The following is a 12,672-nucleotide window of genomic DNA, read 5'->3' as shown; positions in this document are numbered from 1 at the left end:
TGGTGTAACAACTCTACACCACCACTTCTAACCCTCCAGCCCGGGGGAGGCAGGGCCAGCTGAAAGGGGGCATGAAGAGAGCCTGCTCTAACTAATGGCAGGGACTGAAGTAGCTCCCAGCTGGCCCCTGCACTGGGCACAGCTGGGCTAAGAAGCCATTTAAGGAGTCACCATCCTGCAGCTAACCAAGAACCATTATAGTCCTTGCATAGTTTTAGAGCAGCTTAAACTACTCCTACTTGACTATGGCCCTAGGAGCCATTGTGCCAACCAAAAATCATTAGAGTACAAGGCATTGTAGTGCTGTCTCCTCCCTTCTCTAACATGCCTCCTAGATCACAACAGGAAATCCAACATTTTTCTAATCCCTGTTACCTCACTGGAGTAGGTTCTGGATTGAGCCTTAGAATTTGAAAGTTTTTAGTCCAATTTCTTGCAGTTTGTATGAGTTTGTAATCTTTGAATATGCTGGCTCTGTATAGTCACACAATCACACCTAAAAGGCTTTTTTTTTTTTTAATAATACACACAGTGGTAATATATTATTCTCTTTAGATGCTACTTTCCCCCTCTTGGCCACAGCCTTACAACTCTTATGCCATTCACTTGCGAATAAAAGCACAAGGTGGAGCTGTTTATAGCCTTTCCACTTGCTAAGCTGTTTTCAAAGTGGAGTCTGGAAAATCCCATTTGGCCTGGTTAGAGTACGGACACAAAATGTTCCCTTTGAAAAGAAGTTAAAATAAATGTAGACTAAAATTCCAAGAAAAATCCAACTGCTTGTTTTTTTTTCAACGTATCTATAAAAAAGGATACATCTAAAACCTTCCAGTAAAGCTTTATTTATTGCAACTGCTCAGAATTCTATTTAAGCTGTTTCAAAAGAGCCTTAATTTGCTAGCAATTGATTATGCTCCTTCTGCATAAGAATTAACTTGTACACTTTGGGGAGTGCCAGCAGCTGCATCAGGCTGATCCTCATAAAATTTTAATACCGAAAAAAGACTTAACCAATGACTCCTAGTTACCAGGGTTACGGAATGACTTTGAACGATATTAATCAACTCCAGCTTTTCAGCACAGTTTTATAATATTTTTTAAAGGATCTGCAATATGGAAAATATTATCTTAACCCATGTTGAGACAAATGCTAAAATTTCCAGATAAAAAAGTTGTGCAATATTTTTCAACTTGTATTTGTTTTAAGAAAAATATTCATATTTCTTCCAAGATATAAAGTTCCCGTGGAAGTCTTTCTACACATGTGATCCATGATATATGGAAAATGTGTTCTTCATACAACTCCAAAGTCAATTCAAGTTTATAATCAATAAGTCAAAAATAACTAACCTGCTTTTAAAATATGTTATACAAATAAAAGTGTTATATCTGTGCTGAGCACTATGGGCCAAATTGTGCCTGGCTCCTATGGAAGTGTGCAGAGTGGAAGAGGACAAGGGACCTCCTTGACCTTGCACAACAAGAACAGATCCAGGTATAGATTGCAGTCCTTGCTTTTAAAGGAACAATGGGATTGCTCCCTCCTCTGGGGATGCCCCCTTCATAACAGCCTGTAGAACAAAATTGGCAGAGAGCTAAACCTCACAAAGAGGTGGTGTGCTCCTCCCATGCATCAGAGAACCCGGCTAGAAATGCAGGCCTGTGCATAGATAGCACAACTGAGCCATGTAACTACTACAGTAGAACCTCAGAGTTATGAACACCAGAATTACAAACTGACCCATCAACCACACACCTCATTTGGAACCGGAAGTACGCAATCAGGCAGCAGCAGACTGTACAGTGCTGCATTAAAGTAAACTACTAAACAAGTATAGGGAAAGTTTTTAAAAAATTGACAAGGGAAGGAAACTGTCTCTGTGCTTTTTTCATTTAAATAAAGACGGTTAAAAGCAGCATTTTTCTTCTACATAGTGAAGTTTCAAAGCTGTATTAAGTCAATGTTCAGTTGTAAGCTTTTGAAAGAACCACTGTAATGTTTTGTGGAGAGTTATGAACATTTCAAAGTTGTGAACAACCTCCATTCCTGAGGTGTTCGTAACTCTGAGGTTCTACTGTATGCTAATTAACAAAGATCTGATCTAAGCCCCACTTGAAGTCAGTGAGAGTCTTTCCATTGATGAGAATGGACTTTGGATCAGGCCCTAAAGTCCAATTCTGCCACTCTTACACATGTTGAGCAGTATCTGCATTGTTTGGGGTTCTTTTTGATTTGTTAGTCTGTTTGGTTTTAAATAATTTTGTAGAAATTGAGGTTTACAAATTGAATGACAACAGTAAACTATGCTGAATAAGAATTTAAAATGCAGTAAATGTTTATCATCAGTATTTTTTTTATTACTGGTATATCAAGGATTGTTCCTCCTTCCATAGATGGTGTGAGCACTGAAACAACAAAAGTACATTAAACAAGTCAATCAGACTTTCATGTTTTGAGTAGCCACTAAAATGTTGGTGAATTAAAACAAACAGTCTATTGGAACATAAATAATATAGCCCACACAGTGAAGTTACTAATTTGAGTCCTGATCCCTATAATGAATGGGAGTTTTGGGTGTGCAGGAATTCAAGATCAGGTCCTTAATCTGAGATACATGTAACAGAGAAAAGGATACAAAATCTATAGATCCTGTCTGTAGGTTTTCTAGAAAGGTTACTCTTAAAGTATGAGGTCTGAATTGCATTTTGAATTTTTTTTAAATATAATCCCAAACTATTCTGATTTATTTAGTTATTTCAGAAGGTATTAGATAGGCATGAAGTAAAAAATAACCTCTATGTTAAAAATAAAATCATTGTTGCAACTATTGTTTCTCAGTTAATTTAAAATTTTCTTGGTACAAACTGGAAAGTCCAAGACAAATTTTCATGTCATTTACTGCCATTTAAAAACCATTCGTTAGGTTTTATTGATGGTTTTAATTTGGGATTATTTATACAAATTTATATAACTGAAAAATGAAAGTCCATTTCCCACAATTAAATTAAATGTTCTTCGTTACAAATGTAAACAACTTTAAGAATCATTAAGTCCTAGTTTTCTTCTGTAAATATCTGTTAGGTAATCTTTCATTTGTGGTTTCACATTTTCATTGAGACATCTAATACATTTCAGCAGGCTTTAACCATTTTCACTTGAATGAACAATATTAGAGATAACAAACTTTAAAAGAAACTGTTTGGACCACCTATAGTCCTATAATCATTATGTCTTGTATTTTCCTTTTGAATGACCATCTCATCTGTTCCCTCTCCACTGCTATCGATGACCAAAACATTTGGTTCTGTTTATTTTCTGTTTCCTGTATAATCTTACTCTATGAAGTTTAATAGTAGAACTTCGTTATATAAGAGAACCTAGGATCATATCTTCATACAATATATATAATGTATCCTGTAAATTCTATGAGTGATCTTTTTACATTCTACCTACTATTAATTTATGTTGCAATTATAATAGATTAAATCTTCAACCTTCTTTGGAGACAGGGCCAATGCAAATTTAGACAATTTGAAATTAAAGGAGGCATGTCAAGGTTGGATTTGGCTCACTAATTTTAAAGAAGAAGTTCAAGTTTTGAATTGTTAGTACTAAACATAAATATTCAGTGTATAGTTAAGCACATGCAAAATAATGTCTTTAGAAGGTCGCCTCTATAAGGCTACAGAGGGAAAAATATTTATGTGCATATTTTATTACTATTATTTGACATCAATCGGCCGTTTAAAATTATTCACATTTTATTAAACAAATTATTGCTGGATATACCTTAGAAACAAATTATTTGTAAATATAATATGAAAAGTGTCTTGATTTTTTAATTGCAAGGGCAACAAGGAATTAAAGTCTAAGCTTACCTTTGTGTTCTCTGTTATAGGAATTGCACCTTTGTAAGTAGAGAGTTCTTTGACAACAGGGCTCTTGTAATGCTATCTCTTGAATGAAGAAGTGCCCACAGGGGCTAGAAAGGCTGTGTCTAGTAGCTTTTGAGGATTAACTAATGATTGGCAGATGAAGACCATTGAGGAAGGAGGGGCATCCAGCCATGTGAATGTGCTCTCTTCCTATTATATCAGATGGGGAAGTGAGCTTGTGCTGTACTATAGTTCCATTCTATTAAAAACAGAATGAAAAGGGACAATCTTTAGAGTTTGTGTTTCTTTGCACATGCATTTTATTACTTATTTTAAATATCTGTAGACACTTTAAGTGAGCTACGAGGTATCAAGGTCTTCTTAGTATTTTAGATTTTTAAGTGTAGACAATGTGTGATGCTTTGAGATCTGAATCCTTTGAAATCAGAGTTTATCTTTGAAATACTTTTATAATTATAAGGTTTGTAAAAATTGCAGGTTTTCTCACCAACCTTAGTCTTAGATAAAGGTAAAGAAATAGCTGAGTTACAGCAAATTGTTTTATATGCAGCATTTACCACATTTTCCTCTCTTTGGATTGTTCAAAATGTAACACAAATCCTTTAAATTATATACATACCATTTTAAAGCCATAAATTGAAAGGTTCACATGAAGGACAAATGATTTAGTTTAGAAACATATCCATTCATTGTAGTCACTGCCAATTAGAACTGTATGCTGTTAGTTGTGGGGTAAGCCACTAGGCTTGTTTTAAAAACATAGTGAAAGTTACATAAAGAGACATGATATCAATTATGATGTTTAATAAATGCAGCTCAGGTCCCAAACCTGCAAAGATTTATGCATATGCTTAACTTTAAACACATAAGTAGTCCCATTTAAATCCATGGGACTATTTACATGTATGAAGTTAAAGCACATGCCTAAGTCTTTGCAGGTCAGGGCCTGAGTGAGCAAGTTAACATCCTATTTAATTAAATGTGATGAGCACCTTTGTGTAAAATGTGTGTGTCTCAGCAAAACAGTTGTGTAGAGTGGCTTGCCACCAGTAGTTTTAAGGCAAGATGATTTAGCGTTTTTGCAGCCAGGGGGCTGTATTTTGTAAACTTTATTTTGTGGAAATAGAAAATGATGTTACAAGGTTGATTATATTGAGATGTGATGTAAATTCCCCTAATGAAGGACACTAGATAGGAGAAAGAAGGAAATACCTGCTGGCATTTGTGAAGAAAGGGGAGGTTACCCACTTTGGCTAAGTCTTCTTTTTTGCATCTGTGTATGAATGACGTTTTGATTGCGTAATCGTTCTCCACCTGATTGTAGTGGAAGCAATTGCACAAGACTTCTAAGGCCTACGATAAATCATAGTCTAAAACCTAGAATAAATTAAACTGTACCCTTTCTGAAAACTGAAAGAGAAAATATTTCCTTTTGTATATCAACATTTTTCCAGAAATGAATTTATCAGCTACATTAATTCTTCAGATATTGAAAGGCAGCAGTTTCATTAATTTATTTCCAATCTCAGCATCAAATATTGCTGATTTTACTTGTATGAAATACACCCATTCCGCCCACACACTACATAGTGCAGGATCAGGACCTAAATAGGATCTGCAGAAATGAAGAGAGCTGCGAGAGAGTTGGGGTGAAATCCTGGCCCCATTGAAATATAAATGTAAATAATATAAATGTGAATTATAAGTGTAAAAATAATAAATGTAAATTATAAATGTAAATTATGTAAATATATAGTAAATGTAAAAATATAGTAACGCAGGATATAGTAGGATATATTAACATAGGATTAAAAACAGTACAAACTCCATGAGGCTCTAGGGTCTATATGACACATTCTCAGACAGATTGTGGAAACTAAAGGAGTTTTGTTTTGTTCGTGATTTATTCTGATTCATTATATAACCCATCTTTTCTTATACACACACAAATGAGCAGTATATTTATTTACAAACAGAAGACGCCTGGATGAATTGTTGTGAAATCAGCATATTTATGAGATCTCGTGAGTTGACGGCTGATCTCATATATTTAAAAATGACTGATTGAATGAATGAACAATTAACTGATTGTTGGCCAGGATGTGAACAATAAGTACTGTTCATTAGGAAACAACTTCTATAGTAACTTCAAAGTAGACATGCACAATATAAAACAGTTATTACTTATTTGTATTATGGCATATGGTAAGTGGTTGCTTTTTTTGTTTTTTTATGTTATTTTAAAATTCTAATAAAGACAAAGGAATAAAGCAAATCTATTTCTTCTTTTCCAGTGTTCCGTTTCCTGTGGAAAGGGTATAAAGTATCGTGATGTGCATTGTGTGAACAGCATCCAAATTAAATTAGAGGAAGAAAACTGTAGACATTTAAAGAAACCTCGAATCCACAAAGTTTGTAGAACTGTCAGATGCCCTGCATGGAAGGCCAACAGGTGGAAGGATGTATGTAAAATTTACTGTAATTATATACCACTCTTCCTTCTAAGCAAAGCATAAAAGGCCATATTAATGCCATACTGCTTCAATTAAAGTGCTAGACAGAAGTTGTTCTTCATGTGCTACACACATAAGAACGGCCATACTTTGTCAGACCAAAGGTCCATCTAACCCAGTATCCTGTCTTCTGACAGGGGCAAATTCTAGGTGCTTGAGTGGGAATGAACGGAACAGGTAATCATCAAGTGATCCATCCCCTGTCGCCCATTCCCAGCTTCTGGCAAACAGAGACTAGGATCACCATCCCTGCCCATTCTGGCTAATAGCCATCGATGGGCTTATCCTCCATTAACTTATCTAGTTCTTTTTTTAAGAACTATAGTCTTGGCCTTCACAACATCCTCTGGCAAAGAGTCCCACAGGTTAACTGTGCGTTGTATGAAGAAATACTTCCTTTTGTTTGTTTTAAATCTGCGGCCTATTAATTTCATTTGGTGAACTCTAGTTCTTGTGTTATGAGAAAGAGTAAACAACACTTCCTTATTTACTTTCTCCACACCAGTCATGATTTCATGGACCTCTATCGTATCCCCCCTTAGTCATCTCTTTTCCAAACTGAAAAGTCCCAGTCTTATTAATCTCTCCTCATATGGAAGCTTGTTTCATACCCACACTAATTATATCTACAATTTAAACTGAAGTGGCTCACTCTAAGGTCTTACTTTTATCTTTAAATTAAATCACAGAAATGACTGACAAATTTGCAAGTGAAAATGAAAATCTATTTGATAATATGCATCCGTTGCTGATTAATAGTTCGGGGCTTTCCTCTCACAAGGCAGCCTGTTCTTGAAGGGAAGCTAGCCTTATATGTATATTCAAGATGAAATTGTTAAGATAAACATTTACATTCTGTGATTTTTTTTTTAAACAGAACTCCAAATCTCTTGAGGTTTTCTTATCAGTGTGTAATAATGTATTGTGTCATCATTCATCACATGCAGTACTTTGCTTTTAACTTGCTCTTTAAGGGTAAACTTTTCAAAAGTGTCTTAGGCACCAGGAAGCCTGAAGCCCACTGTGTCCTACATCACATACATGCTTTTGAAAATGTTGTCCGTCATCTATAAACAATAGAATATACACTAACATTTGCAGGCTATGGTATTAGCATAATATATATAATAATGTATTCATCAGCAACCTTGCAGGTTGCTGTCATTCTTCTGTGCATATATGGGACAGATCAGTTTACCTGTTTAACTGAATAGTGTTTCACACACATTCTTTAGTCCCCTGGAATTGAAGGGGAGGAACTCAGACAAATGGCCTGGCCAAAAGCTGGGTTTCTTCCCATCCCCTTTTTATCTGTTTAGGGATCTCTGACTTTGGAGAACTTGATGGGGGGAGGTAGAAGCTCCATTCTTTTCCTGCACTACCCATCTCCCCTACAAAGACCCCCAGGATGCTTCCTTGTCGTTTAAGAGTCTCTCTTGCGTTGGGAGCCTGATATTATGGAGGTTCTTTACCCTGGCTCCATTGTGCTACTCAGGCAGTGCAAAGAGAGGGAGAGTCTAGTGGGGGGTGTGGAGAAGTGTTGAGGTACACAAAGGGGTGTTCCTGCAGCATGATGTACTCTGGCAGTCAGTAGCTGGCAAATGGTCCTTTGGTTACCAGAGCCAGCTGGCACAGGTTAGTGAACCAGGCTGCTCTGACCTATACCTAATGGTAGGTGGAGAATCAGGAAGTTACAACCAGCACCCTGACATTCTCACCTCTCTGCCACACCCAGAGGAAGTGAACACAGCAGAAAAACTGACCCAATCTATGAATGCCTATGTCTATGGTACAAATAGAGAATGAATGGTACTTACCAATCCTCCTCTTTAATTCCTTTTTTCCTTAATTGCTGTAACATTCTATTTCTCCAACTCTTCCCCAGAGTAGAGGTGAAACCATCTGTCAACGCTTTTTCTTACAATTTTCCTTTCTAAGGAGAACAGTGGGTATTGCAATGAGGTGTCAGCTTTGCTAAAGTCAGAAGAAAACAGTGTTCCCCAGTGAATGGGGGGAAAAACTTGCATTTAAATTTTTTTGACTTCCCAACATCAGCCCCTTAATGTAAAGTCTGTTTAACCTGAAGAGAAAATGGCAGTTGCCTCTACTCCCAAGTTTGTTCTAGAAAGAAAATGGCTTTGTGAATTGGTCAGTCAGTCCCTGACAATTGCCCAGTAAGCCTGGGACAACCTTGCTGGAGCTAGCTTACAGAATCACCAGTGTGGTAATTAGTAACTCAAAGAAATGGAGGCAGTAAGGGTTTGGCAGCTGTATAAAAGACATCTAGTACAGCACTGGAAGCAGAGATTGTGTGGAAGTTTGTGAATGTGCTCCAGTGTTACACACTCTGAAACATTTTGTTGTATTAGCATTAATAGATGTTTTGTTTTGCATCTTAAATTTGTTTTGTCTGAGTCATCTTTGGCAAGTCTACCCCTAGTCATGTGTCTGGGTGAAGGTATGTTGAGACAGAATAAATTATAACATTTCTACAGTATAATAATGCATCATAAATAATTGCATTTCAGTACATTTTTCCTATTAAAATATAATTGAAAGTATTATCCTTATAATTTGCAACCAAAGATGTGTCCTGGAGAATTATAGCAAATTACAGTGGAAAAAACACCCCTTTGACATTTTCATCCTAAATCTCCTGTGACAAAAATGTAGAAAATTGAAGTAAGCACCTGAACTATGTTAACAAACAGTAGAAAACAGAACTGTGTTAGTGTAATAAGTGTGTAAAAGGGTTATATGCAAGCACCTTGGTTTATGAATGACATGCAATAATGGAAATGACACCATATTTGGTGGCTTCTTTCTTTATGTATGGGATGTTAGATGGGATGGGGTCTGAGTTATTACAGAGAATTCGTTCCTAGGTTTCTGGCTGGTGAGTCTTGCCCACATGCTCAGGGTTTAGCTGATCACCATATTTGGGGTCGGGAAGGAATTTTCCTCCAGGGCAGATTGGCAGAGGTCCTAGTGGTTTTTCGCCTTCCTCTGCAGGGGTCACTTGCTGGAGGATTCTGTGCATCTTAAAGTCTTTAAACCATGATTTGAGGACTTCAATAGCTCAGACATAGGTTAGGGATTTGTTACAGGAGTGGGTGGGTGAGATTCTGTGGCCTGCATTGTGCAGGTCGGACTAGACGATCATAATGGTCCCTTCTGACCTTAAAGTCTATGTATTTTCTTTAGTGCTCAGTGACCTGTGGAGTGGGGATTCAACAACGGGATGTTTACTGTCGGCTGAAAGGCAGGGGTCGAGTGAATGAAGCAATGTGTAATCATGATGCCCAGCCCCCTAGTCAGAAGCCCTGTTGGCTGCCTGCCTGTGTGCCGTACCAATGGGTGACAGATGAATGGCAAGATGTAAGTATGGCCTTTCAACTAATGTGAAGTAACTGGCCTGCAAATGTGAACAGGCCTGCAAAATTCAAAAGCTGTGGCATGAAATTTCAAAGGCACTTTTTCTTTCTAATAAAGAACGTGTTTGTCTAAAGTTGTAGGCATAAACAGTGCAGAAAGTATCAGCAGGTCCCTAATGGGGGAGTTTAAAACTAATTTTAATGTAATAGTTCTCTCTTCAATCTCGTGTAACCTGTATCTAATGTAGAATATGTTTAACAATGGAGGCTTCAAAAATCAGAAACTATAATATAATCACCTTTTAAGAATAGAAAATATCTGCAGGGAATGTCATGAAAGATGAAGTAGTCAGTAGAAACTCCAAGGATAAAATCCTTTTGGGAACATTTCTTTCCACAATTGGGGGAGGGATAACTCCCTCAGTGGTTTGAGCATTAGCCTCCTAAACCCCGGGTTGTGAGTTCAATCCATGAGGGGGCCACTTAGGGATCTGGGGCAAAAATCAGAACTTGGTCCTGCTAGTGAAGGCAGTGGGCTGGACTCAATCACCTTTGAGTTCTATGAGATAGGTATATCTCCATATATTTATTTATTTTATTTACAAGTTTTACAATGTGAAGATTTGCCTTTAAAAATAAGAAATAAAATAAAACAGTTTAAGAAAATCCAAAGGCATAGAATTGTAGATGGTTTTGATATTATAGTAACTGTAAAAAATAAATAAGTAAAAATGTGAAGCAAGTATTGTGGATAATTAAAAAAAGAAGCATACCCAGGAAGATGCACAGATAGCCTCGCTGTTATGTAATGTTAATTTATAAGCTGATCCTCAGGGATGCTGCCTCTTAGAATCAGGCTACTAGGGGAACAAAGTTCCAAATTTGCGTATGATGATTTTTAAACTTAAATGGTGCAATATTTATACTGTAAAAGTATAGTCCTCTTGACTTGCTATTACTGTACATGCCATAAACCACAGATAATCCACAGATCACTTGCTGGTGGCTTGCAAAGAGCGGGGTATTGGTCACATGATTCTGGCATATTTTCCTCTGCTAAAACAATTACAAGAAAGTTGAAGATATATAAATACATTCCTACTGTCACTTTGTCATGTAAGCAACTGCAGCATTTGCCAGAGGAATATTATGTGATCAGGAATAGAAGTGACCACATGACTGAGATTGGGAGGGGAGGTGTCCTAGAGACAATTTCTATTAAGCTGTGCTCCACATTGTAATAGAGTTTGAGAAACCCTGGTTTATAATATGAGAGTAATTGTAATCATTGAAGTACTATGAAGTACATAACAGAGGGGAGAGGGATAGCTCAGTGGTTTGAGCATTGGCCTGCTAAACCCAGGATTGTGAGCTCAATCCTTGAGAGTACCACTTAAGGATCTGGGGCAAAATCAGTACTTGGTCCTGCTAGCAAAGGCAGGGGGCTGGACTCAATGACCTTTCAGGGTCCCTTCCAGTTCTAGGAGATGGGATATCTCCTTTTATTTATTTATTTTAAACCAAACTTTACACTCACAGAACATCCTTGTGGTACTAGCCATCAGTGCTAGCGTCGCAAGAATGTTTTGCGCACAATGCATATGGGCACCTCGCCTGATGATGCTAATGCTGAACCCTGGCTTCATGGGGAGTTGTGCACATGCACCCTTTCTTGGTCCATCCAGGTGAAGGCTGTTTTTCTTTAGGGGAATTATTTATTTCCTTTTCGTTTTCAAAAAAAATCCTCTAAAAACGTTTATCTGAACTGAGAATTGAAATGTCTGTTTTAATTATTATTTTTTAAATTAATCATCTAGCTTCATTTGCTCCCACATGTCTTCCTTTGCCATTTTCTAGTCTTTATGCTTCAGCTTCTCTGTATTGTGCTTTCAATGTCCCTCTGTGTGTCTGCTCCTCATCGGCTGCCTCTTCCTCTCATCATCCCCCTGATCCCAACAAGTACAGTGCTGCCACCTCTCCTTCTCTGCCCTCACCAAAAACAAAGGAAGTGGCACTTGACAAAGAGGTTCTGAGGTACCCACTATTGGAGTATTGGGAGTGCTGTGGTACTGGCACACTAGGGATAAATATTAGCCAAGACAAACATAAACATGATTTGCTAGTCAGTGGGGCAGAAATTCTCTAGACTGTTCAGAAATGTTTAGGATAATGAGTTTTATAACAGGAAATACAAATTTTCAAGAATAAGTATGGATTTTCCCTTCTCTCCAAATGCTTTTTTTTTTATTTAGAAATGCAGAGCTCTCAACTGGAAACATACAGTGGAGTCACATCAGACACGCATTTAAGTTACACGAATTCAACTATGCGCGGTCTAGGGTTCCGTCCATCGGGCTGAGCGGGGCCGGCGGCCGGGACCCTGGCTTGCAAGGGGCTGGCAGCCGGAACCCCAGACTGGCGGTGGGATAAGCAGCTCAGCCAGCTGACGGGCTGGAGTTCCATCTGCCGGCCCTGCTCAGCCCGATGGACAGAACCCCAGGCCAGCAGCGGGCTGAGCGGGGCTGCGTCCCCGGCTGGCAGGAGCCGATGGACAGAACCCCAGGCCAGCAGCGGGCTGAGCGGGGCTGCGTCCCCGGCTGGCAGGAGCCGGCGGACAGAACCACAGGCCAACAGCGGGCTAAGCCAGTCTGGGGTTCCAGCTGCCAGACCAGCTCAGCCCACTGCTGGTCTGGGGTTTTGACTTTCGCCTTACACGCTGGCTTTAGAACCTAACCCCCACGTCAGATGCGACAGTTCTTAAATTCACTTTGCTTTGCTGTCTCTTCTTGCTAACTCATTTCATGTTTGTTACCCTTTGTGTGAAATTCCTTTGTTCACATTGTCCCTGCCCCTTCTTTCACAGTTATATCCAATATTAATGGTTACTA

General features: G+C 38.2%; 1 protein-coding gene across 5 annotated transcripts in view; it reads left to right on the top strand.

The window, feature by feature from the left end:
* The window catches only part of ADAMTS20 (ADAM metallopeptidase with thrombospondin type 1 motif 20), a 185,196-nt gene that overhangs the window by 157,022 nt on the left and 15,502 nt on the right, over positions 1-12,672 (top strand). For all 5 annotated transcript variants that reach the window (XR_010590518.1, XM_065557469.1, XM_065557482.1 and 2 more), the window contains 2 exons: positions 6,192-6,359; positions 9,615-9,788. Coding sequence is in view for 4 of the 5 variants with exons in the window: in XM_065557469.1 (XP_065413541.1) it covers positions 6,192-6,359; positions 9,615-9,788 (342 nt within the window). In the remaining variant the exon portion in view is untranslated. The remainder of the gene's footprint in view (positions 1-6,191; positions 6,360-9,614; positions 9,789-12,672) is intronic.

The sequence above is a fragment of the Chrysemys picta genome, chromosome 1 (assembly GCF_011386835.1).
Source record: "Chrysemys picta bellii isolate R12L10 chromosome 1, ASM1138683v2, whole genome shotgun sequence".
Taxonomy (NCBI): domain Eukaryota; kingdom Metazoa; phylum Chordata; order Testudines; family Emydidae; genus Chrysemys; species Chrysemys picta.
Note: the sequence above shows the minus strand (reverse complement) of the source record. Positions and strands in the feature narration are given on the sequence as shown.